Source organism: Argentina silus (assembly GCF_951799395.1).
Source record: "Argentina silus genome assembly, chromosome: X".
Lineage (NCBI taxonomy): Eukaryota > Metazoa > Chordata > Actinopteri > Argentiniformes > Argentinidae > Argentina > Argentina silus.
In genome coordinates this window covers 1,645,161-1,669,629 of record NC_139653.1, presented here as the reverse complement: position 1 = coordinate 1,669,629, position 24,469 = coordinate 1,645,161, and the positions used below count along the sequence as shown (strand labels likewise).

General features: G+C 43.9%; 2 protein-coding genes across 5 annotated transcripts; one reads left to right on the top strand and one right to left on the bottom strand.

The window, feature by feature from the left end:
* Window positions 1–8,507, bottom strand: LOC310823326 (uncharacterized protein). Of its 3 annotated transcripts, XM_083696168.1 has the most exons (8): window positions 8,047–8,179; window positions 2,262–2,378; window positions 1,910–1,973; window positions 1,495–1,651; window positions 1,318–1,354; window positions 837–1,024; window positions 352–430; window positions 1–196 (listed from the first exon to the last, which is right to left on the bottom strand). In XM_083696168.1, exons 2-8 carry the CDS (start codon window positions 2,304–2,306, stop codon window positions 170–172), a joined length of 597 nt encoding a protein of 198 aa, XP_083552294.1. In that variant the 5' UTR covers window positions 2,307–2,378; window positions 8,047–8,179; the 3' UTR covers window positions 1–169. The 3 variants fall into 3 exon arrangements, with proteins under 3 accessions (XP_083552294.1, XP_083552295.1, XP_083552296.1); XM_083696169.1 differs by lacking the exon at window positions 8,047–8,179 and having other exon boundaries at window positions 2,262–3,329; XM_083696170.1 differs by lacking the exons at window positions 1–196; window positions 352–430 and having other exon boundaries at window positions 893–1,129; window positions 8,047–8,507.
* Window positions 8,508–8,695: 188 nt separating this feature from the next.
* Window positions 8,696–23,623, top strand: LOC310823325 (uncharacterized protein). 2 transcript variants are annotated; one of them, XM_083696167.1, is made up of 8 exons: window positions 8,696–8,837; window positions 19,419–19,561; window positions 19,686–20,292; window positions 20,476–21,172; window positions 21,529–21,599; window positions 21,732–21,810; window positions 21,984–22,102; window positions 22,713–23,623. In XM_083696167.1, exons 1-8 carry the CDS (start codon window positions 8,814–8,816, stop codon window positions 23,250–23,252), a joined length of 2,280 nt encoding a protein of 759 aa, XP_083552293.1. In that variant the 5' UTR covers window positions 8,696–8,813; the 3' UTR covers window positions 23,253–23,623. The 2 variants fall into 2 exon arrangements, with proteins under 2 accessions (XP_083552293.1, XP_083552292.1); XM_083696166.1 differs by lacking the exon at window positions 8,696–8,837 and adding an exon at window positions 18,407–19,222.
* Window positions 23,624–24,469: the final 846 nt, after the last annotated feature.

Genomic DNA, 24,469 nt, shown 5'->3' with positions numbered 1-24,469 from the left:
CAATGATTTTAATGAACACATTTCTTCAGAGATTAGCTGGTGTTCTTGGTGGAGGTGAAGGGCTTGGCCAGAGCTTTGCCCATGGTGAACATCCTGTCCAGGAAGGAAGGCCTGCGTGTTGTGGAGCTGGAGCTGGAGCTGGAGGACCCACTCTCTCCCTGGGAGGACGTCATGGCCTCTTGGTCATTGGGGGAAGCTGTATGAGAAAGAAAACTATTATATTAATTAACTGACTCAATACTGTTACCATATAATTAGGAACATTGCAATGATTGTCAGGTGCACATTCCAACAGGTAAAGTCAATTTCTTATTTTGAAATACATTGATTAACAGCTCATTTTTAATTTACTGGCATGGTTGACGACAGGGGTCTGGTTCTGGGTTGGTGTTGGAGGGCTCTGGTTGTCCCTGGTTCCCTTCTTTGATTTCTGGATGACAAATAAGAACTACATTAGATTGAATAACAAGCAATGTAAACAAAGCAAACAAATGTACTTAAAAGAGTACTTAAAATTACTGGGACAATAATAATGTATGTCATCAGAGAAACCAGGAGCTCTTCTTCCTTGACATGCTGTTGCATAGTACTAAATAAATTCTGCACTAATTAGTTGAGCAGTTTGTGTTACCACACAAGTGAAATAATGATTTCTATAATAATACAAACTGTTCACCCTTTTTTACTATGCAATTAGCCTTCTAAATCACTCTGTAACTACAGTGTTGTGGGTCTAACAAGTCCTCCAGTCGACGAGCAAATGCACGTCTTCAGCTATCAGACAAGGTTACCCATCACATGAGAGTGGCTAATCAAACCACCTCACGTGAACTTACCCTCTGGACGAGGAGCGAGGTGTGTGCGTGCGGGATCGTGAGGTGGACCTGCTGCTGCCCCTCCTGTGGACCTCTCCTGTGGACCTCTCCTGTGGACCTCTCCTGTGGACCTCCAGGCTGGAAGAGGAGGAGGAGCTATCTGATCCTGTCAGGGATCTCCTGGAGACTGGAGAGACATTCCGTAGATCCTAACAAACCGTAGGACAGCAGGGGTGCTACAGAATCTCCTGTAGCACCTCTGAGACAAACGTGACGAGCTCCATACACATTTCAGCCAGCAGAGCTTTTATAGCCTGGTTTAGAGATAGACAGAGACAGGGTTGATTGCTCTAGTCTGGCAGTGTACATTACTCATGCCTGAATTATAGTAGATTACTTTTGCCTGGTTTGTATGCCGGATACTAAAACCATGCAGAAGTTAGAGAAATCAAAATCAAGATATTTCTTTATGCAAATTCCTAATGAGTCTAATGACACTTACAACATCGACCTTGCCAACTCTTAACAGCCTCCATTGCCTGAAAGAGATAATCAGATGTGTTCAAGAAAAAGAAGTGTAGACTACAACCCAAAAACTTGCCATAGAACATTATAGCTTTGGAGGCACTACACGCACATGCACAAATATAACAGAAACAGTTTGTAGGAGTATACATACTCTTCAGTCAGGTTCTGAAGAAACCGGATGATAATCAGGTTGAACACATCCGGGCTGAAAGGGAGGAGGTCCACAGACCTCTTATTCTCATCCTGGGCGTCGGTTGCTTCCTGGCCAGAGGCACCTGGGGGGGTCATCTCCACAGAGGAGGAGGGGCCTGTGTGCAAAGTATCATTCATGGACTTGAAGTCTCAAAAAGTGATCTTCAGAATGTGTGTGTTAATCAATAGTGCACTTTTGAAGTTAGTCTGAGACTCAATGAAAGGACAACACACACACACTCCTCTAGAACTCAAAAGCAATGGAAGAACACTATTCTGATCAGTTATATCATCATCATCATCATCATCATGCATAAACAGTTCAGTTGTATACTATAGTATGATTTGCAGTGTAGTGAGAATGTGTCTCTGACCTGCATCAGTGTCAGTGGTCAGCTGCTCCACTGGGGTTCTCCTGGCACTGCTCCTCCTCTTGGTCTGAAGCACAGTCAATGAATGAATGAATGAACGAATGAATGACAAAAACGCCTGTTCAATAACACTGCTATGAACTAGCTACAGTCAATCACACTGCTACTCTATATGAATTTATGACAGTACTGTCCTGACTTTGGAGGAGAATTATACATTTAGATCACCAACACAATGATGTGATATTATGAGATAAAACTGTTAGTTTTATAGACCTCTGCTGAGAACATTATATTGTATAGGTAGGTGAACAGTGTACAGAGAAGGGCACATAATTCCTCCCTCATCTCTCACCTTGACCTTCCTCTTCTTGGTGGCTGGACTCTTCTCTTCCTCCATCAGAGGTGAAGTGTCCTGCTTCACCTCCCCCTCCTCCTCCTTGTTGACATCTTTCTGAGTGTTGTTTAGACTCTGAAAGAATCAGATTACGACATACTCTGATTTCTCAGGTAAACTGTTCTATAAGCAGCATGCCTCTTGGATAATAGCGTCAGACAGAACAGATGTTGTACAGTAACCTATACCCCAATGAACCACTAATAAAGGCACTTCAATCTGTGTATGTAGAGTGCAAAAGGTAAACTAAACAAATTTGTAACAGTAGTTGTGTCAACATTTGCCAGCATTGCTAAGGGTCTCCAAATCACTCAAACTAAAGTCATCAATCTATACAACTGGGGAAATTATACAATGTGTAGGAGCATAAACTAGCCATATCCTTGTTAAAGTAGCCTTATCAAATAGGCCTACATATAAAAAATGTCAAGCATGCCTCTCCTAGGCAAGACGGTATTCACAACAATACTACCAAACTATACTGTGTAGCTCTGTTCATAACAATACTACCAGACTATACTGTGTGGGTCTTTTCACAACAATACTACCAAACTATACTGTGTAGCTCTGTTCATAACAATACTACCAAACTATACTGTGTGGGCCTATTCACAACAATACTACCAGACTATACTATGAAGGCCTATTCACAACAATGTTACCAAACTGTGGGCCTATTTACAACAATACTACCAAACTATACTGTGTAACTCTGTTCATAACAATACTACCAGACTATACTGTGCAAGCCTATTCACAACAATACTACGAGACTATACTGTGTGGGCCTACTCACAACAATACCACCAAACTATACTGTGTAGCTCTGTTCATAACAATACTACCAGACTATACTGTGTGGGGCCATTCACAACAATACTAACAGACTATACTATGAAGGCCTATTCACAACAATGCTACCAGACTATACTGTGCAAGCCTATTCACAACAATACTACCAGACTATAGGCCTACTCACAACAATACTACCAAACTATACTGTGTAGCTCTGTTCATAACAATACTAGCAGACTATACTGTGTGGGCCCATTCACAACAATACTACCAGACTATACTATGTGGGCCTATTCACAACAATACTACCAAATTGTGGGCCTATTTACAACAATACTACCAGACTATACTGTGTAGGCCTATTTACAACAATACTACCAAACTGTGGGCCTATTCACAACAATACTACCAAACTATACTGTGTAGCTCTGTTCATAACAATACTACCAAACTATACTGTGTGGGCCTATTCACAACAATACTACCAAACTATACTGTGTAGCTCTGTTCATAACAATACTACCAGACTATACTGTGTGGGGCCATTCACAACAATACTAACAGACTATACTATGAAGGCCTATTCACAACAATGCTACCAGACTATACTGTGCAAGCCTATTCACAACAATACTACCAGACTATAGGTCTACTCACAACAATACTACCAAACTATACTGTGTAGCTCTGTTCATAACAATACTACCAAACTATACTGTGGGTCTATTCACAACAATACTACCAGACTATACTGTGTAGGCCTGTTCACAACAATACTACCAGACTATACTGTGTAGGCCTGTTCACAACAATACTACCAGACTATACTGTGTAGGCCTATTTACAACAATACTACCAAACTATACTTTGTAGCTCCATTCATAACAATACTACCAGACTATACGGTCTAGCTCTGTTCATAACAATACTACCAGACTATACTGTGTAGGCCTGTTCACAACAATACCAGCAGACTATACTATGTTGGCCTATTCACAACAATACGACCAAACTGTGGGCCTATTCACAACAATACTACCAAACTATACTTTGTAGCTCCATTCATAACAATACTACCAGACTATACGGTCGAGCTCTGTTCATAACAATACTACCAGACTATACTGTGTGGGCCTATTCACAACAATACTACCAGACTATACTATGTAGGCCTATTCACAACAATACTACCAAACTGTGGGCCTATTCACAACAATACTACCAAACTATACTGTGTAGCTCCGTTCATAACAATACTACCAGACTGTACTGTGTAGGCCTGTTCATAACAATACTACCAGACTATACTGTGTGGGCCTATTCACAACAATACTACCAAACTGTGGGCCTATTCACAACAATACTACCAAACTATACTATGTGGGCCTATTCACAACAATACTACCAAACTGTGGGCCTATTCACAACAATACCACCAAACTATACTATGAAGTGAAATAGGCCTACATATAAAACATTTCAAGCATGCCTCTACTAGGCAAGACGGTATTCACAACAATACTACCAAACTATACTGTGTATCTCTGTTCATAACAATACTACCAGACTATACTGTGTGGGTCTTTTCACAACAATACTACCAAACTATATTGTGTAGCTCTGTTCATAACAATACTACCAGACTATACTGTGTGGGCCTATTCACAGCAATGTTACCAAACTGTACTGTGCAAGCCTATTCACAACAATACTACCAGACTATACTGTGCAAGCCTATTCACAACAATACTACCAGACTATACTGTGTGGGCCTATTCACAACAATACTACCAAACTATACTATGAAGGCCTATTCACAACAATGCTACCAGACTATTCTGTGCAAGCCTATTCACAACAATACTACCAGACTATAGGCCTACTCACAACAATACTACCAAACTATACTGTGTAGCTCTGTTCATAACAATACTACCAGACTATACTGTGTGGGCCTATTCACAACAATGTTACCAAACTGTGGGCCTATTTACAACAATACTACCAAACTATACTGTGTAACTCCGTTCATAACAATACTACCAGACTATACTGTGCAAGCCTATTCACAACAATACTACCAGACTATACTGTGTGGGCCTATTCACAACAATACTACCAAACTATACTATGAAGGCCTATTCACAACAATGCTACCAGACTATACTGTGTGGGCCTATTCACAACAATACTACCAAACTATACTATGAAGGCCTATTCACAACAATACTACCAGACTATACTGTGTAGCTCTGTTCATAACAATACTACCAAACTATACTGTGTAACTCCGTTCATAACAATACTACCAGACTATACTGTGTGGGCCTATTCACAACAATACTACCAAACTATACTATGAAGGCCTATTCACAACAATGCTACCAGACTATACTGTGCAAGCCTATTCACGACAATACTACCAGACTATAGGCCTACTCACAACAAACTACCAAACTATACTGTGTAGCTCTGTTCATAACAATACTACCAGACTATACTGTGTGGGCCCATTCACAACAATACTAACAGACTATACTATGAAGGCCTATTCACAACAATGCTACCAGACTATACTGTGCAAGCCTATTCACAACAATACTACCAAACTATACTGTGTAGCTCTGTTCATAACAATACTACCAGACTAGACTGTGTGGTCCCATTCACAACAATACTACCAGACTATACTATGAAGGCCTATTCACAACAATGCTACCAGACTATACTGTGCAAGCCTATTCACAACAATACTACCAAACTATACTGTGTAGCTCTGTTCATAACAATACTAGCAGACTATACTGTGTGGGCCCATTCACAACAATACTACCAGACTATACTATGTGGGCCTATTCACAACAATACTACCAAACTATACTATGTGGGCCTATTCACAACAATACTACCAAACTATACTATGAAGGCCTATTCACAACAATGCTACCAGACTATACTGTGCAAGCCTATTCACAACAATACTACCAGACTATAGGCCTACTCACAACAATACTACCAAACTATACTGTGTAGCTCTGTTCATAACAATATTACCAGACTATACTGTGTGGGCCCATTCACAACAATACTAACAGACTATACTATGAAGGCCTATTCACAACAATGCTACCAGACTATACTGTGCAAGCCTATTCACAACAATACTACCAAACTATACTGTGTAGCTCTGTTCATAACAATACTACCAGACTATACTGTGTGGGCCTATTCACAACAATACTACCAGACTATACTATGAAGGCCTATTCACAACAATGCTACCAGACTATACTGTGCAAGCCTATTCACAACAATACTACCAGACTATAGGCCTACTCACAACAATACTACCAAACTATACTGTGTAGCTCTGTTCATAACAATACTAGCAGACTATACTGTGTGGGCCCATTCACAACAATACTACCAGACTATACTATGTGGGCCTATTCACAACAATACTACCAAATTGTGGGCCTATTCACAACAATACTACCAAACTATACTATGTGGGCCTATTTACAACAATACTACCAAACTGTGGGCCTATTCACAACAATACTACCAAACTATACTTTGTAGCTCCATTCACAACAATACTACCAGACTATACTGTGTAGCTCTGTTCATAACAATACTACCAAACTATACTGTGTAGCTCTGTTCATAACGAGACTACCAAACTATACTGTGTGGGCCTATTCACAACAATACTACCAGACTTTACTGTGTAGCTCTGTTCATAACAATACTACCAAACTATACTGTGTGGGCCTATTCACAACAATGCTACCAGACTATACTATGAAGGCCTATTCACAACAATGTTACCAAACTGTGGGCCTATTTATAACAATACTACCAAACTATACTGTGTAGCTCTATTCATAACAATACTACCAGACTATACTGTGTGGGCCTATTCACAACAATACTAACAGACTATACTATGAAGGCCTATTCACAACAATGCTACCAGACTATACTGTGCAAGCCTATTCACAACAATACTACCAGACTATAGGTCTACTCACAACAATACTACCAAACTATACTGTGTAGCTCTGTTCATAACAATACTACCAAACTATACTGTGGGTCTATTCACAACAATACTACCAGACTATACTGTGTAGGGCTGTTCACAACAATACTACCAGACTATACTGTGTAGGCCTATTTACAACAATACTACCAAACTGTGGGCCTATTCACAACAATACTACCAAACTATACTTTGTAGCTCCATTCATAACGATACTACCAGACTATACGGTCTAGCTCTGTTCATAACAATACTACCAGACTATACTGTGTAGGCCTGTTCACAACAATACTACCAGACTATACTGTGTGGGCCTATTCACAACAATACTACCAGACTATACTATGTACGCCTATTCACAACAATACTACCAAACTGTTTTAGATTAGATTAGATTAGATTCAACTACCAGACTATACGGTCTAGCTCTGTTCATAACAATACTACCAGACTATACTGTGTAGGCCTGTTCACAACAATACTACCAGACTATACTGTGTTGGCCTATTCACAGCCATACTACCAAACTATATTGTAGGTCTATTCACAACAATACTACCAGACTATACTGTTGGCCTATTCACAACAATACTACCAGACTATAGTGTGGGTCTATTCATAACAATACTACCAGACTATACTGTGTCTGCCGTGAGGGGGCTACCCCTAGGCCAACATCTATGGGGAGTCTGAGGTGGCGGCTGAACATGAAATAAGATGGGGCAAAACCAGTGGCGCTATGGGTGGTGCTGTTGTAAGCCTGTAGTAGCTCTGGGAGGTGCTCTGGCCACCTACTCTGCCTCCAGAGTTCTCATCATATTCAGCAGGGTCTGGTTAATTTTCTCTACCCTACCATTTCCAGCAGCATGATATGGTGTAGTTCTGCTTTTAGAGATACCATACATTTCAGTTGTTGCATCAAATCAGTCACAGAGAGCGCTTGCTCTGCCCCAGCGTGTTAACTCCCATCAGCCGCGCTAGCCAGCACTCTGACGATGTTGTTGTTAGCCGGCGCGCTAGCGGTGGTGTTGCCAGCCTCAAACCGTGCATAAAAGGAGCGCAGGTCTTCGGCTAGGGAAGCATCTGCACTTCCGGTTGAGGGGGGGTGTGTTCCGGTAGTCCGTAGTCCTCGCCCCTGGTGTCGTTGTTCTCCATCTGCGCCTGCATTGTGTCTGCATATCTCCTCTTGGCGGCTTTCACCGCCCTCCGCAGTTTGTAGGACTCCGCTTTATACTCCTCCATGCTGCCGGATGCCATGCCAGGTCGGACCACCGCTTTCCCTCTCTCTCGACCGCTACTTGTTGGATCCTCTGTTTGTAAACAGGCATCAACAAAATGGCGGAGTGGTCTGATTTACCAAAAGGAGGGCGTATAACAGTGGTTGCTCTGATGCCGGCACAGCGTATCATGTAGGGTCGATAGCGCTGCCTCGGTGTTGGCCTGTGGTGGAATGTAGACGGCTGTGATGATAATTGAGCTGAACTCCCGTGGAAGGTAGAATGGGCGGCATGAGATGGTCAGATGCTCCAGGTCCGCCGAGCAGGTCTGAGAAAGCGTCGTTACGTTAATAGGGTTACACCAGTTGTTGTTGGTCATGAAACAAACTCCACCACCCCTGGATTTGCCGGACTCTATCCGCCCGGAAAACAGAGAAGGACTCGGAAGGGCAGATGACTCGGTCCGGTACCAACGAGGTAAGCCACGTCTCTGTTAGACAAAGGATGTTACAGTCTCTTACGTCTCGCTGGAAAGTAATCCTCGCCCTGAGATCATCCATCTTGTTCTCCAGAGACTGGACATTAGCAAGAAGTATACTAGGCATAGGTGGACGGTGGGCCTGAGCTCTCAGTCGGTTCCGAATGCCTCCCCGGTGTTTCCTCCTCTTTTTTGACGCCCTCCCATTGTTGTTATCGTGGGGGGGCCTTCTGATCTCCGCCGGCCACGCCAGGTTGATGAAATAGAAAAAGACTTGGTCTTAAGTTGTAATTTACATGTAGAAGTGTGTCCTTGTCGTAGGATATCAGTGCCAGTGAGTTTCTCACAATGAGAGCATTTCATGTGTTTCATGTGATCATCCCATGTGTTGGAGAAGGACGCAACAAGTTTCCATTCAGCCTGGGGTTGGGTGGCTGTAGTAAAAACTGAACAGGGTTTAACCATATGGAGCCACCAAACCTGTCTCATGACAATACTAGGGCTGCTATTCTGCATGCACTCAACTTGTGTTCTTGTGGTGCCCCCCTCAGGATCAGGAATGCACTGCAATGTAAAGATGCTGTGAAACTACAGTACCTATGATGCCTTTTACTAAAACTTCATCAAACCAGTTGTTGCCAACTTCAATTTAATTATCTTAAATCACATTAGTGCTGACAACTAATTATGGTGAGAAACATGTCTGTAGTCTGGAGTCAGGACAGAGAGGAGAGTAGAGATGAGTCAGATTATTGGCTGTGTGGATTATGAAGAGTCTATATTCATTGATGCCGAATTATTATTATTATTATTATTATAGAAAGAACAGTCATATAACAGGTATCTTAAGAACAGCAATAGAAAGTGAGATGTTTTTGTCACATCAAACTGCTACAAACCATTTCAGATGTACAGTTGTGGTCAGAAGTTTACATACACTTGTAAAGAACATGTATGTCATGGCAGTCTTATTTTTCTGTGATGGATTGATTGGAGCACATACTACTTTGTCACAAAAAACATTCATGAAGTTCATCCCCTCCCTGAGAGACTGCTGGTGTGTCTGCCCCTCCTTCCTGAGTCGACCCCCCCTCCACTGGTGCTGGGGGTTGCTCCACTCTGACTCTGTGCTGGGCTGCCGTCTCTGTAAAAAGCCAGCCCTTCAGCTCCTCTTCAGTTAGCTCTTCTTCAGTCAGCTGCTCTTCAGTCAGCTCCTCCTCCAGGCATGGGTGAGGGGGTTCCCTCCCCACACTAGACCCCGCCTCCTCAATGCTGGGGGACTGCTGAGGATCAGGGGAGAGCTGTTGGGGCAGAAGAACCAGATCTCACAGTCACCTGTATCTCATTTAGACATGATGAACCAGAGGTCACAGTCACCTGCATGTAAAAATTATGAAATTTGCTGTTGGTAGTAACAGCCTAATCCACACAGTGTGTAATTGATTCCTACGCAAACCAGAGACTATAAACAAAATTAATTTAATCCATTAATCAATCATCAATTGACACAACAAAATGTGGAAAAAGTTAAGGGGTCTGAATACTTTCCGAAGCCACTGTGTATGTATATATATATGTGTGTGTGTGTGTGTTTTAGCTGACATTAGCGGCTCACCTCTTCAGAAGAACTCATCCTAGCGCAGAAACCAACGTTGTTAGCTATAGAGTATAGAGTCTGGTTAGGGACGAGGCACAGAGGGTCTTTAATGAAAGGGTTCACCACCAGCCAACACACTCCAGAACAGTCCACTTGTTATTATTTTTGTGGTTCTATAGAGCCAGAAATTACATAGTAATGAACAATCAATTACAGTCTATTACTATTACTGTTAAACAAATATTTATATTGGAATTTCGTCCAACAATCTAGATAATCAATACAAACACTATACATCCAATTTACTACTTACAGACTATATGTACTTGAAATGATAATGCACATAGAACAGACTGCGCATAGTTTTAACATAGCCAATACAGCCAGTAGGCATGAATAGCAAGTAGAACACCACAGTTGCATCAAGAATAATAAGACAATGATGAAGGTTATGGACCTTAGGAAAGTAAAGGTTATGGACCTTAGGAAAGTAAAGGGTGTGGCTGCATAGAATGCTGAAGCATATAAACATTCATGAGTGTAAATGGCTAACTAACATACTGGCTAGCAATGATATATTAGCAGCATATGGTCGTACATATATAAGGTAAGACAATTATCAGCGGCTAAACATAAACATATGCTCACAGTTAGAGGCACTAATAACAATGAACTGCATCCATAACTTAAAGAATAAACTCTGACGAAATGCATAACTTAGGAGACGTTAGCTCCTTCACAGTTTGTGATTTGGTAGGGTATGATAGGCTACTAAAGGGTAAAATAGATTGAAGAATGACATGGTGCAAATGGGATTAACCATCTAAGGGGGAAAAAAGGGGGCATTTTCCACAGCCGCCTCCAAATTTGCAATGGAAATTTCAACCTAAGGAGGGGAATTATCGTAAAGGGGGACTAGTGAGAAATGGATAGTGTTAGGTAGGGCAGGAAGCCGGATCAGGCTTCATCGCGGTTCTGGTCCTTTCATCAGCACCTGTGAAGACATCCGTGACATGTCCAACTGGCCACAGCGCTCGGGGTAGCTGCTGATCTATCATCACGGTGGTTCCAGCCTGCAGGTTCTTCCAGAAGTGGTCCACCAGTTGTTGACTGTGACGCCACCTTTATCTGCTAAGCAGCTCAGATTTTGGGTACACCACTTGGGGAAGAGAAGAGTCTGGCCGCCCCATAAGAAGGGTGTTTGGGGTGACTGGATCAGGGTCCGTGATGTCCGAAGAGGTGTATCTGAGGGGATTTCAGTTCAGGTGGGCTTCAATCTCTATGAGATTCTCAACACTTCTTCTGTTACCACTTGGGTGCCCAAGGTAACATGTAGGGCTGATTTAAGGGATTGGATCTCCCTCTCCCAGCATCCTCCAAAGTGTGGTGCACTTGGTGGGTTGAAAACAAAGCTGATCTTCTGGTTGGCCAGCTGTTCCTGAAACTGGGGGTGAATCGCTGCGAAGGCGTCCCGGAGATCTCGCTCTTCTCCCTTGAAATTTGTTTCTTGGTCAGATAGAATCTCTAATGGCTGTCCTCTTCGAGCGATGAAGCGTCTCAGGGTCAACAGAAACAAAAACCTGGCCTCTGAGGGAAGGTGACCGACAAGTGACAGGATGTTACTCGCCCACTGCCTCAGGTCAAAGCCGCCAGTTGCTAGAAGTTCTTGAAGCCTCGACACTAGTGCTTTGGCGTCTCTTTCTGAGGTGAGGCTCTGCAGGCAGTTGTCCACGTAGAAGGACTTCTCCACTGACACGCAGACATCTTCTCCTGGTTGGCTATGGTTTTGAATGTGCCTCTGCAGTGCATATGTCGCACAGCACAGACTGCAGGTTGTTCCGAAGGGGAGGACCTGCCACTCATACACACTGGGTGTATCTTCTCACATAAGATCCCTCTACAGGAACCTGAGCAGGGGCCAGTTTTCGGGAAGCACCTGCACGTATGTCACTGGAGATACATTTGGGATTGAGTAAGTGGTGAGGCCTGTTCTCCAGTCTAAGTAAGTTAGTTTAATCTTGTTTAAAGTCAGTGTGCTGTTGGTAGCTTGTGTTTTTTGCTGTGGCTATCTTGCCTTAAGCTCAGGAACCTAGTTTCTATTGGAAGCCAGCTGTTTGAAGCCAATTGCTGTGAATTGCTGTCAATCTCCAGTGGGAGGGCCTGACACTATCCTGCAAGGCATTTAACCCCTGCTCACCTTGGACCAGGATTAATACATTTGGGATTGAGTGAGTAGTGAAGCCTGTTCTCCAGTCTAAGTGGGAGGGGCTGCTACCCTGCTAGTCATCAGTAATCACAGAATCTGCATTTATATTGTGACGATCATAGAGCGACAGCCTCCTGACACGAAGGTGCTTGACACAAAGATGAAGGAGTCAATCTACGGAGTCCATCAAGGAAGGCCTGAGAGGAAGGCGAAACGACTAAATATTTGTATTCTATTAGTTTGTTTTTTCACTACTCTGAGTGTACTGAGTGCTACCTACATCTTGTATTTCCCACAAACCCTCTATCTCTATACTGGCAAATATCACAATGTGCTTCCTCCCCATTCCTGTTATTTCATCCCTCAGGAGGACACATCGACGCTACACCCCCACTCGCAACCCTTCCAATCTAATCTATCCACCATGCTCAACTGACCACGACCTCACTGTCGCGGGAGGACTTTGGAACTGCCAGTCAGTGGTCCGGAAAGCAGAGGGTATCTCAGCCTATGCCTGCTTCATGGCCCTCCACTTCCTTGCTCTCACAGAGACATGGATTACACCGGAAAACACAGCTTCTCTGGCAGCCCTCTCTGATGCCTACTTCTTTTCTCATTCCCCTAGACTCTGGTCGAGGGGGAGGAACAGGACTCCTCATCTCGCCTAAGTGGTCACATAATGTCCTTCCCCTGTCACACCTGTTCATATCCACCTTCGAATTCCATGCTGTTTCTGTCACCTCCCCTGTCAAACTTCACATTGTTGTTATCTATCGTCCACCAGGTCAGCTTGGCCACTTCTTAGACAAGATGGATGTCCTTCACAGCTTCTTCCCTGAGGACGGCACACCACTCATACTACTGGGTGACTTCAACATCCAGTCGGAGAAGCTTCACTTGTCTGGAGCACTTGACCTTCTCTCCTTCTTCGGCCTTACCCTGTCCCACTTTCCTCCGACTCATAAGGCGATCAGCTCGACCTTGTCTTCACCAGATCCTCCCATACTGCCAACCTTACTGTTACCCCTCTTCCGGTTTCTGATAATCATTTTGTATCCTTCTCCCTTCCTCTCAAATCCTCCTCTCAGTCAGTCTCTACCCACACTGTATCCTCTCGTCGCAACCTGCGCACCCTCTCACTCACCGCTCTCTCTTCCTCTGTCTTATCTGCCCTACCCTCTGTTGAATCCTTCTCCCTTCTATCCACTGATGCAGCCTCCTCCACCCTCCTGTCCAATCTTTCCTCATCCTTCAACTCTCTCTGTCCACAGACCTCAAGGCCGGCACAATCCTCTTAAAGCGCTCCCTGGCTGTCTGAAACCCTGCAAGCTTGTAGAATAGGGCTCCGGGCAGCTGAGAGGAAATGGAGAAAAACTGGCCTCCCTGATGACCTAGAACCTTATCTCTCTCTCCTCCTCAACTACACCTCATCTGCATCAGCTGCTAAAGCATCTTACTACCATTCCCAAATTCAATCTTCTGCCTCTGACCCAAGGAAACTGTTCTCCACATTTTCCTCACTCCTCAACCCACCTCCTCCCCCTCCTCCCTGTCTGCGGATGACTTTGTCACCTACTTTGAAAAGAAGGTTTGTTTTGTTGAACGTTTCCTTTGTATAGTTGGAGATGTTCCCACTCAGACCACAGTTGTTCAACATGATATTGATGTTAAGGATGTGAAACCCATTAAACAGCATCCTTATCGTGTTAACCCGATTAAACGGGCATTGATGAAAAAGGAAGCAGAGTACCTGTTGCAACATGGCTTAGCCATACATAGCTCTAGCTCCTGGAGTTCTCCGTCTGTTAGAGACTAAACCTGATGGTTCTCCTCGTTTTATAACAGACTTTCTCAAAGTAAATGCCGTTACGGTTCCTGATTCCTACCCTCTCCCACGGATGGAAGATTGCGTTGACAACTTGGGCACGGCCAAATTTGTTAGCAAATTGGACCTGCTCAAAGGTTATTGGCAAGTACCCTTAACCGAACGCGCTTCTCAAATTTCTGCATTTGTAACACCTGATTATTTTTTACAGTACACTGTCATGGCTTTTGGGATGTGCAACGCTCCTGCTAACTTTCAGAGGTTGGTGAATACAGTTTTGGCAGGGGTGCCTAACTGTAATGCTTACCTTGATGATTTGATTGTGTACACCTCTACTTGGGAGGAGCACATAAAGGTTTTGGAACAAGTGTTCACTCGGTTTGCTGACGCCTCCTTCACTGTGAATCTAGCAAAGTGTGAGTTTGGAAAAGCCAGTGTCACTTATTTAGGCAGACAGGTAGGTCAAGGTCAGGTGCTTCCTGTGGAGGAAAAAGTCTCTGCTATATCAGAGTATCCAGTTCCCACCACTAGGAGAGCTCTTCGCAGATTTTTAGGCATGGCAGGATATTATAGGAGTTTCTGTCAACTTTTCCACCATAGTTCATCCGTTGACCACAATACGAAGTCCTAAGGTAGAGTTTGTGTGGACTCCTCAGTGTCAAAGTGCTTTTGACAATGTGAGGTCTTTGTTAAGCCACTCCCCTGTGCTCGCGGCGCCCGACCTCTCCAGGCCGTTCAAGTTAGAGGTTGATGCCAGTGCTGTTGGAGCTGGGGCTGTGTTGTTACAGGAGGACCTAGTTGGAGTTGATCACCCGGTATGTTATTTTTCAAGGAAGTTCAATAGGTATCAATGTAGATATTCAACTATTGAAAAAGAAACTCTTGCTCTGCTGTTGGCACTCCAGCATTTTGAGGTGTACGTTGGGTCCAGTCCTTTGCCGGTGGTGGTGTTCACGGATCACAACCCTCTTGTGTTCCTGACTCGTATGTACAACCACAATCAGCGACTCATGAGATGGGCTTTGATAGTGCAGGACTACCATTTAGAAATCCGGCACAAAAAGGGCACAGATAACGTAGTAGCTGATGCCCTGTCTAGAGTGCTCGAGGACTAGATTTCAGAGATTTGCATGGTGAGTAATTTTATGGGTACAATCTATCAAACACTTTTTGGATTTGTGTCTTAAGGGGGGGGGGGGGGGTGACGGTCGCAGCTACGCTCCGCCTGGGTCTGTGTTTGTTGTTGTGTGTGTTCTGTGTTTGTCTCCTTAATGTTGTGCAGCAGGCTCCATATTGTCCATGGTCTGAAGGCTCCGCCCACTTCCTGGTTGATCAATCACCATTCCACCAATCAGCCCAAGCCACGTGGATTATAAAAAGCCTGCTGAGTCAGTGTTCTGGAGCTGTGCTAGCTCACCACCTTGCTTGTATTTGTTCGATTTGGATCTTGTTTCGTGTATTTAGTGATTCTCCATATAGGGATATTTGTTGCTGTGTGTGTGAGAAATTCTGAGGAGGTTTAGATTGAGGAACAGGTAACAGTATTTCACTTTATATTATTAGTTGTGATTCACACAGTCACCTTGTCACGTAGTTTGTTAATGTTAGAAACACTAGGGCTAGGGGCGACTGTGGGTTTATGTACTTTTGTTTGAGGTTGTTGTTTAGTTAGTGAGGTTTTGGTTTATTGGTATTTACTTTTATTTTAGCTCAGATAGGAGCAGGGACTCGCTGTTTTTGGAGTCCAGTTTTCTTTTGTGATTATTGTTTATTTGTTTCTTTGATTTCCCCTGCGCCCATAGGGAATTTGCCTCCTTTTCGTTGTAGTTTGGGATCTAAAGACATTTTAATTTCCCTGTTAATAAATAACTTTAATTGTACCCACACCATCGGGTTTATGTTGCTTCTCTTTTCCCTAGCGAGCTAAGGTCGTAACAATGACATTGATCCTATCCCCTCCCCCTTTCTCCAATCCACCTCCAAAGACCTCCTTCCATTCCTTACCACCTTAATCAATTCCTCTCTATCCACAGGATCTGTCCCAGCTGCCTTCAAGACAGCCAGAGTCAAGCCTCTTCTCAAGAAACCAACCCGTCTGCTGTCCATAACTACAGACCAGTATCCCTTCTCTCCTTCTTATCTAAAACCCTTGAACATGCTGTCTCTAACCGACTGTCTCACTACCTCCTTCAGAACAACCTCTTTGACCCTCACCAATCCAGCTTTAAGGCTGGGCACTCTACTGAGACTGCTCTCCTTGCTGTCACAGAGGCCTTCCACTCTGCTCGAGCTTCCTCCCTCTCCTCTGTGCTCACTATCCTCTCCACGAGCCCTCACCACTGGGTCCCCCAAGGCTTTGTCCTAGGGCCCTTACTGTTCTCCCTCTATACCAAATCTCTTGGCTTGGTAATTTCCTCTCATGGTTTCTCCTATCACAGCTACACAGATGACACTCAACTCTTTCTCTCCTTCCCCCCTTCTGACTCACAGGTGGCAACACGGGTCTCTGCGTGTCTTGCAGACATTTCTGCTTGGATGTCAGCCCACCACCTCAAGACTGAGCTGCTCTTCCTCCCAGGGAAAGCCTGCCCAAGACTTCTCTATCACAGTAGAGACCTCTACTGTGACCTCCTCCCATACAGCCAGGAACTTTGGGGTGATCCTTGACAACCACTTATCCTGTGTGGCGAACATCACAGCGATAGCACGCTCCTGTAGATTCTTCCTCTACAACATTAGAAGGATATGTCCATTCCTCACCAGAGAAGCAGCACAACTTTTGGTCCAAACACTTGTGATCTCTCGCCTTGACTACTGCAACACACTCTTGGCCGGTCTCCCCGCCTCCACCATCAGGCCTCTGCAGCTCATCCAGAGCGCTGCCGCCCGTCTGGTGTTCAATCTCCCTAACTTCTCACATGTCACTCACAGGTAGCAGCTCGCATAAGATTCAAAACCCTGGTCCTTGCCTACCGGGTGGCAAAGGGAACAGCCCCTCCCTACTTGCAAGCACATAGAACAGACTGCGCATAGTTCTAACATAGCCAATACAGCCAGTAGGCATCAATAGAATAAAGAAATAAGTGTGTGTGTGTGTGTGTGTGTGCGCGTGTGTGTTCATTATGGTTTGAAATTCGTCTGAGCTTTTCTTAATAAATCATCATTACAAAATGAATTACAAAATGAACCTTAGATACTGATACATATAAATACTTTTACTATAACCAAGGGCGTTTCATCATTCAGGGCCCGGCCCACCAGCAGATGGCGCTGTTGCGTGAATTAAGCATTCCCGGCTGTGCTTTAGTTTATTTTCATTGAGTATGGAATCTTTGAAATGCGTCAAATTTGCTGTTTTTTGTAGCTGGTAGACTGGCTCAGTGCTACTGTTTTCTATGGTAGTGGGGCCAGTCCTCTTTAGCCCCTCTGTCAACGAAACGCTATGAGTGGGGAAAATGTTTGTGCGCATGCTCAAAGTATGCTTCTCCGTTGAGTCAAAGGCAAGCTTAAGGGGCCGAGCTCCACTGGCCCTACGGTTCCTAGTGCTTCAAAAAGATGCTGCAATGGCAACCCTTCCTAGATCGTGTCAGATCTCTCCAAATAGACATTGGAAGGCAAGACAACCTAGTTATACCCCCCCCCCCCCCCCCCCCATAAGCATTAGCTTGTAGCACAGTAGCTGTTTTTTTTTCTCTCTCTTTATTATTTGTTTTCTTTCTTTTCTTTTTTTTTTTTTTTAAGTGCTGTTTGTGTTGTGTTACTATTATTTTGTTTGTGTCTTTGTAACCATATGAGCATGCATGAATTGTATACATATGTCTTTGTATATGTTAAGGCATGCATGGCCAGTATTAGACTCATTACCATTATTACCTGTATCAAAACCCGTTATACCCTATTTCATTGGTACTTCTCTGTAAGGGAGGGAAGGGGGTGGGGGTAAACTGTCTCTTTGTTGGTACCTTGTTTCACAGAATTAATCTGAGTATTAATTTCACTTCATGTAGGAGGTGTTTTGTATATCGTTATGCTCAAAATCTCACAACTAAATCATACAAAAAAAAAGATGCTGCAGCCAGAGAAAACAAAATGCCTGGATAGCGTATGTCCTGATGTTGGCTATATCCAACAGCGTTTATGACGGCTGTTTTGTTTGATTGTGGTTCCATAGGCATGTATCTGAACATTTTTGACCAAAATGTTGGGACACAGTAAAGGGCCAAGAATTATTTTTATGACAGCCCTCATGGTTGAAACTAACTTGATATGTATACTAGAAGTGTTGTCGAGTACAGTGGAAAAAACGCACTCAGTGGGACCTTTATTTTGACATCCAAAACACAGTTGTTGTTCCGGTTCGCCACTGTAACTGAAGTCCTTCCACTTCCGCTTTCATTCACTGACTGACTTCAGTCACAACAAACTGGCCTGAGGATTAACTAATAACAGTTAGTGAAAGCCATTTGACCGTATCCCTAGTATTGATTAATGACATTATAAGAAGTGAAATGTTCGACGTTTGACAGCACTAATGTTTCGTGGTTTTCTGGGAGAACTTCCCCGGGGCCCTGCTCCGTTTGGCCACCCACCCCATAGCCATGGACCGCCAAGCGGTCCCCGCTATGGAGGGCCTTTCGGTCCTCCGACCCATCTTCCGCCTCCTGGACACTTGCATCCTGGATGTCGCCCATTCTTATCCGCGGGATCGGACAGAGAATACCTCCACAACAGGCCCATGAGAGAGCATTTTATCACTGTACGTAGCTACTGCACATCCACTTCTGGAGAATAATTTACTCAGTTTACTTGCAATCAAAGTATTAACTAACCCTCGTTTGTTTTTCGTCTTATATCAGGCGTTGCACTGCACAATGCAGTAGCAGAACACATACCTAATTTGATTACATTTTGACATGCTTTTTTATGCATTGGTTTTTGTATACCTCAACCAGACTCCACACTGTAGCAGCTTCTCCATTGACCGTAGTACAGCCATCAACCTGGGCAGTCAACAGATTCTCCCATCAGACCCACATAATCTTCACATACCACAGTGGCCCGCCAACCCGATGGAACTACACAAGAAAGACGACAGGTGAGGAAATAGCTTCTATAATATATTTAAATGAGTATACTTTGTTCATAACCTCATAAGCCTCTATGTTTTCTTCCTATGCACAGGAAACACAGCTAACACCGTGTCGTTCATTGTATTACAGCGAGAAGGCTGGGGAAGAATTCCTCAGGTGCCTTGCAGCTAACGAGCCTCTTCCCGACTATCTCAAGGGGGACTTGCCCTATAACCTGTCTGACACAGCAAAGTCACAGGGTGCACCAGACGACAGGGGTTACCAGAGGCACCGGCTCAGGAGCAAATCCCGCAGTCCAGTGAGGGAAAGTAGGGGAAAGAGCCGAGCAAGAAGTAGGAGCCGCAGTCGAGGGAAAAGCCGCGCGCGTAGCAAAAGCCGCGCACGAAGCAAGAGCCGCGCGCGAAGCAGAAGCCGTGCGCCAAGTAAGAGTCGAGGAAAGAGCCGGGGAAGAAGCCGGAGCAGAGCTCGTAGTAGAAGCCGCAGCCGGGGGAAAAGTTGTGCACGAAGCAAGAGCAGACCAGCAAGGAGTAGGAGTCGCAGTCATGGGAAGAGCTGGGGCCGGTCGGAACACCCAGACCACAAGAGCAAAAGGAGCCCCAGCCAAAGTAATGGCAGCAGTAGCAGTAATCACTCCACAGGACATGATGATCTGTTACAAGGTCTGAAACGGGTGATGAACAGCAAGGACCTAGTGGACCGTCTTCCTGCCATCAAGAATGCCATCCTCACAATCCAGGTAATGTATACAATGAATGACATGCAAGAGCTCGCTTTGAATGATTGTGCTACACTTGTTTTTTCATCAGAGCTGCATGTATTTTGTTTCGGAAACTTCAGTGTTGTAAATTCTATTATTGCAAGTAAACTAGTATGGCCTGGATGCTCCAAATAAATCCTGTGTTTTCTTTTTGTTTTGTAGGCCAATACCTTGAAGAGGGAAATCAAGCCAAGCAGCTCCCTTGTCAGACTGGACTCAGCCATCAGACAGGAGGAGGAGAGCGACAGCCTTCTTCTTCCTCACGAGAGAGTGGGCAGCGACTTCTCCTGGCTCCAGGGCCCTATTGAGGATGTTGAACATAAGAAGGAGGATGTGGAGGACGAAGAATCATTCCTCTACGGCAACGAGGAGGACAATGGTAAACAACACGGCGTCACCCTGCCTGTTAGTCAGTCCAGACCCACCAACCAGCACGGCTACACAGAGACTCCCTTGACAGGTCGACATTACTTTCAAAATAATCCACCATACGGAAACCATGGTGCCATCCAGGACCTCCGGCGGCCGCATCACCAAGCCCCATCCAACACGAGGCTTGAACAGAGGGCGCAGCCTGCCACCATCCCGGACATGAAGGAGTGTGAGAAGATCAAGAACATGCTGAAGAATATCGGGCTGAATCTGAGGACAGCAGACATCAGTAAGATGATGGTAAAGCTGCAGGAGCAGAAGAAGGAGGGAAAGCAGCCGTTCCCAACGATCCAGTCCCCTGGGTTCCAGTCCCCTGCACTGCCTCTTGGGGCAGGACCACAGCAGGAGCCCAAACTGGCCAACACGCCAGCACATGGGTCAACACCCTTACGACTGGCACTGGAATCTTTACACTCCATAATCAAAGGTGAGAATCTATAACACACTGACTCACGACAGTAAAAAATATGACCAGTGTTGTAAGTGTGGTAGGTAAGGTTAGGTTCTGAATGATTGGGGTAAGGTGAGGTTCGGTCCCAGACGGGGTTTTGTGTCTTTTCCCCTGTAATGGTTAATTGTAGGATTTATGGAAGGGAGGTAAGATGATCCAAGATGTATGCCTGGGAAATCTTACCTGGAGCTTATCGTTGCATTCTGTGTGACTTCAAGATGCAAGAGAGAAATATACCACCACATTTATGGCCCTGGATTCTCAGTCATTATAGAGATGTTATCAAGTAATGTTTCCTGAATATCTAACTGTTTTACATGTCCTTTCTCCAGCAAAGAAAGTGAAACGGGCAAATAGTGATCCACATGACAGTGGCGATTCTCTGACCTCAGATAAACAAAAGGTAATAATGACTCCCCCTTACAAAGATTAATACCACACAGTACTGGAGGTTATTGCTGTTGATGTCTCTGGGTGTAATATAATGTAAAGGGGAACAAGCATTTTTTAATTGTGTTGAAATTGGATTACCTAGAATCCAGGTGAGGGACATGGCCAAGGTAAAAGGAAAGCGGCCCTGGTGACGGAACTGGAGGGATTGCTAAAGGAGGATGGTACAGTTATTATTAGTTTTCTACAGTACACTCCCATTCTTCTGTCCTCTACCATCTCTCTTACTCTTCTTTCTAATCAGTTATTAGTTTGTTTACTTGATTTACTAAATAATACTTTGTGTTTCTATCATCATTTATCGATTGTGAATAACTCTTCCCTTTATATTTTACAGCGTCAGAATTTTTAATTCCTGTGATCGGGTTCTACTGCCAGATGTGTGAGGAGTTCTTTGGAGACCTGAACACTGCTGAAAGTCATGCAGCAGACCACCGACGCAATGACTCTAGCATGGTAATTAAGTGCCTACATTTGAGAAACTGAGGCCCTAGGCACTTCAAATCTAAAATGTATTGGATAGGGAAAGATTGCTAAAAAAAAATGATGGTAAAATGATGATACCTTGCCCCTAGCTTAACAGAGGGCAAGGTAGAGCTACTAAAATCTTGCTTATACATATCCAGCCCTCTCAGATCTACACAATTGTCTATGGTGCAAGGCCTAGGGGTTGTTTCTGTCGTGAACAAGTGTTGTAAAATGTAGTTGCACTGTTCGTAACCTGGTTCGCCATCAGTATGAATTTTGGGTTCCGTTCCTTTGCTAAAATAATGCCCAACAAGGCAGGGATGTGGTATGTTTTGTGCTGTCTCCCTGTTTGCTCTCTGAGAACATTGCCCCTCGTACAACAGTTGCACTGTGGAGGTTGAAGGCTAGCAGATGTGACTGACCCAACCTATCCTCACTATATGGAGAAAAAACATATTAGGTTGTATGAATAGTAGCCTGCACACTATAACACTATAACGGAGCATTATTGTGTTGTAGGCTATAGTTTGAATTGTATAATGTGATTTTCATCCAACCAGAGTCTGTTCAGTCTGTTTTGTTTTTTGTTTTTTTTTAGATTTGTCTTGAGCAGAAACATACAGAGAGACGCCCTGGAGAAGAGACAGGATACCATCACAGCAGGCTTCCTCTGGCCTCAGAGCGGAGGGATCTGAGAGATCACAGAGATCAGAGACACCTGGACCTTAAACGTAAACTAGAAGAGGGCCCTAGGGGTCACAGGAACGATCGGGAGAAGATCCACATGAAAGAGGAGAGACCTGGAACCCCCAGAATTATCATGACTATGCACCGCGGGCAGACCCCACCAGGTTTACAGAAAAGCAAGGGAAGGGAGGAGGAGGAGGGGGGCAGGCTGGATAAGGGCTCTGTCGGCCCTGGCCCTGACAGGGGGAAACATGGCAGGACCAAGCAGAAGGAGGTAGAGACCAGAAAACCTGCCACGGAGGACGGTGACAAAAAGGACAAAAATAAAGAGGAAAAAAGTGACGATGAGAAAAGCAAATCTCCTAAAGGTCATAAAAAGAAGAAGAAGAAGGAGAAGGAGAAAAAGAAGAAGGAGAAAAAGAAGAAGAAGGGAAAACCCGGGAACTCCTAGCAACTCTACTCTTCTTGCATGATGTGGTTTGTCTGATACTCTGGAGGCTCTACCCGGCCTTGTGGTCCATTCAACATTGTTGCAGCTGTTCAGAAATAGAGATCCATACCCTTGACTTGTTCTCTGTTGTGTCCTTTTTACACGGAACCGTTGACATGCTGTTGGGAGTCTTCCATTTGAAGCATTGATCATGCCTAGAAAGGTTTTGTTGCCAATGATCCCATTGTTCAGACTGTTCAGTTAAACAACCCTCTCATGGGCCATGGTTGGGCCTCCTTTGTTTGTTGTACTGTACATATTTTACTTGAAACAACATTGATTAGTGCTGCAAATATTATGTATTTTTGCAATTAAAAGTCAACTGCAATTTGGATCTTGTACTTTTTATCCTGAATGTGAACATTTATGATGGAAATATTGCATTGCCACCCTTAGCATTAAACATACATATACATATGAACATGGGGCACAGTTAAGGTTACAATACTGGTACAGTTACATGGAAAGAGTAATTTGTCGTGTCCTTTCATTCCATTTGTATGCCCTGAACATTCCGAATAAGCGCTGATCAAAATTCGCAGCTGCTCTGAAGATAGATGGATTTGTATTTCAACCGGCAGATTCCGACAATAATACTTCCGGTTACGTTTTCGTGACTTAAAAATAAAAGCGCGAAAAGGAGGGTAAAGCAGGGGCCCTTAAATGTTTTCAGCCTGGTACCCAAATGAGAAAATCGCTGTTTACCTAGGACCCAACCTTATGAAACCATGCAACTATACCTGAATGTCGGTTAATTTCCTTGCATGTATGACTAAAACAATTCCAATATAGACAAATTCTTATTTAATTAATGTTTATTCACAGATGAAAATGTGAACACACACACAAACAGGTTCAGCAACCCTACTAATAGGTTGGAACTGTTGCTGATAAAATACAATCAAAGATATCCATTTTGAAGTGGAATAAATTATTGAACACACACACACACACTACTCCTGATTGCTGTTAAATCACATTTCTTAATTTTCATTCTGATATAGACCATAAGACACACACGCACCTGATAATATACCATTTATTCCAGTTCAGAACAAAACATTTCTACAACAAAACATGATTTAACAGTTTTAACCTATACGTTTTAAACAATAGTTTCTACTGTAAGAATAAGATAGTGTAGGGCTGACCATTATCCATCTTGATGTTGTTACATG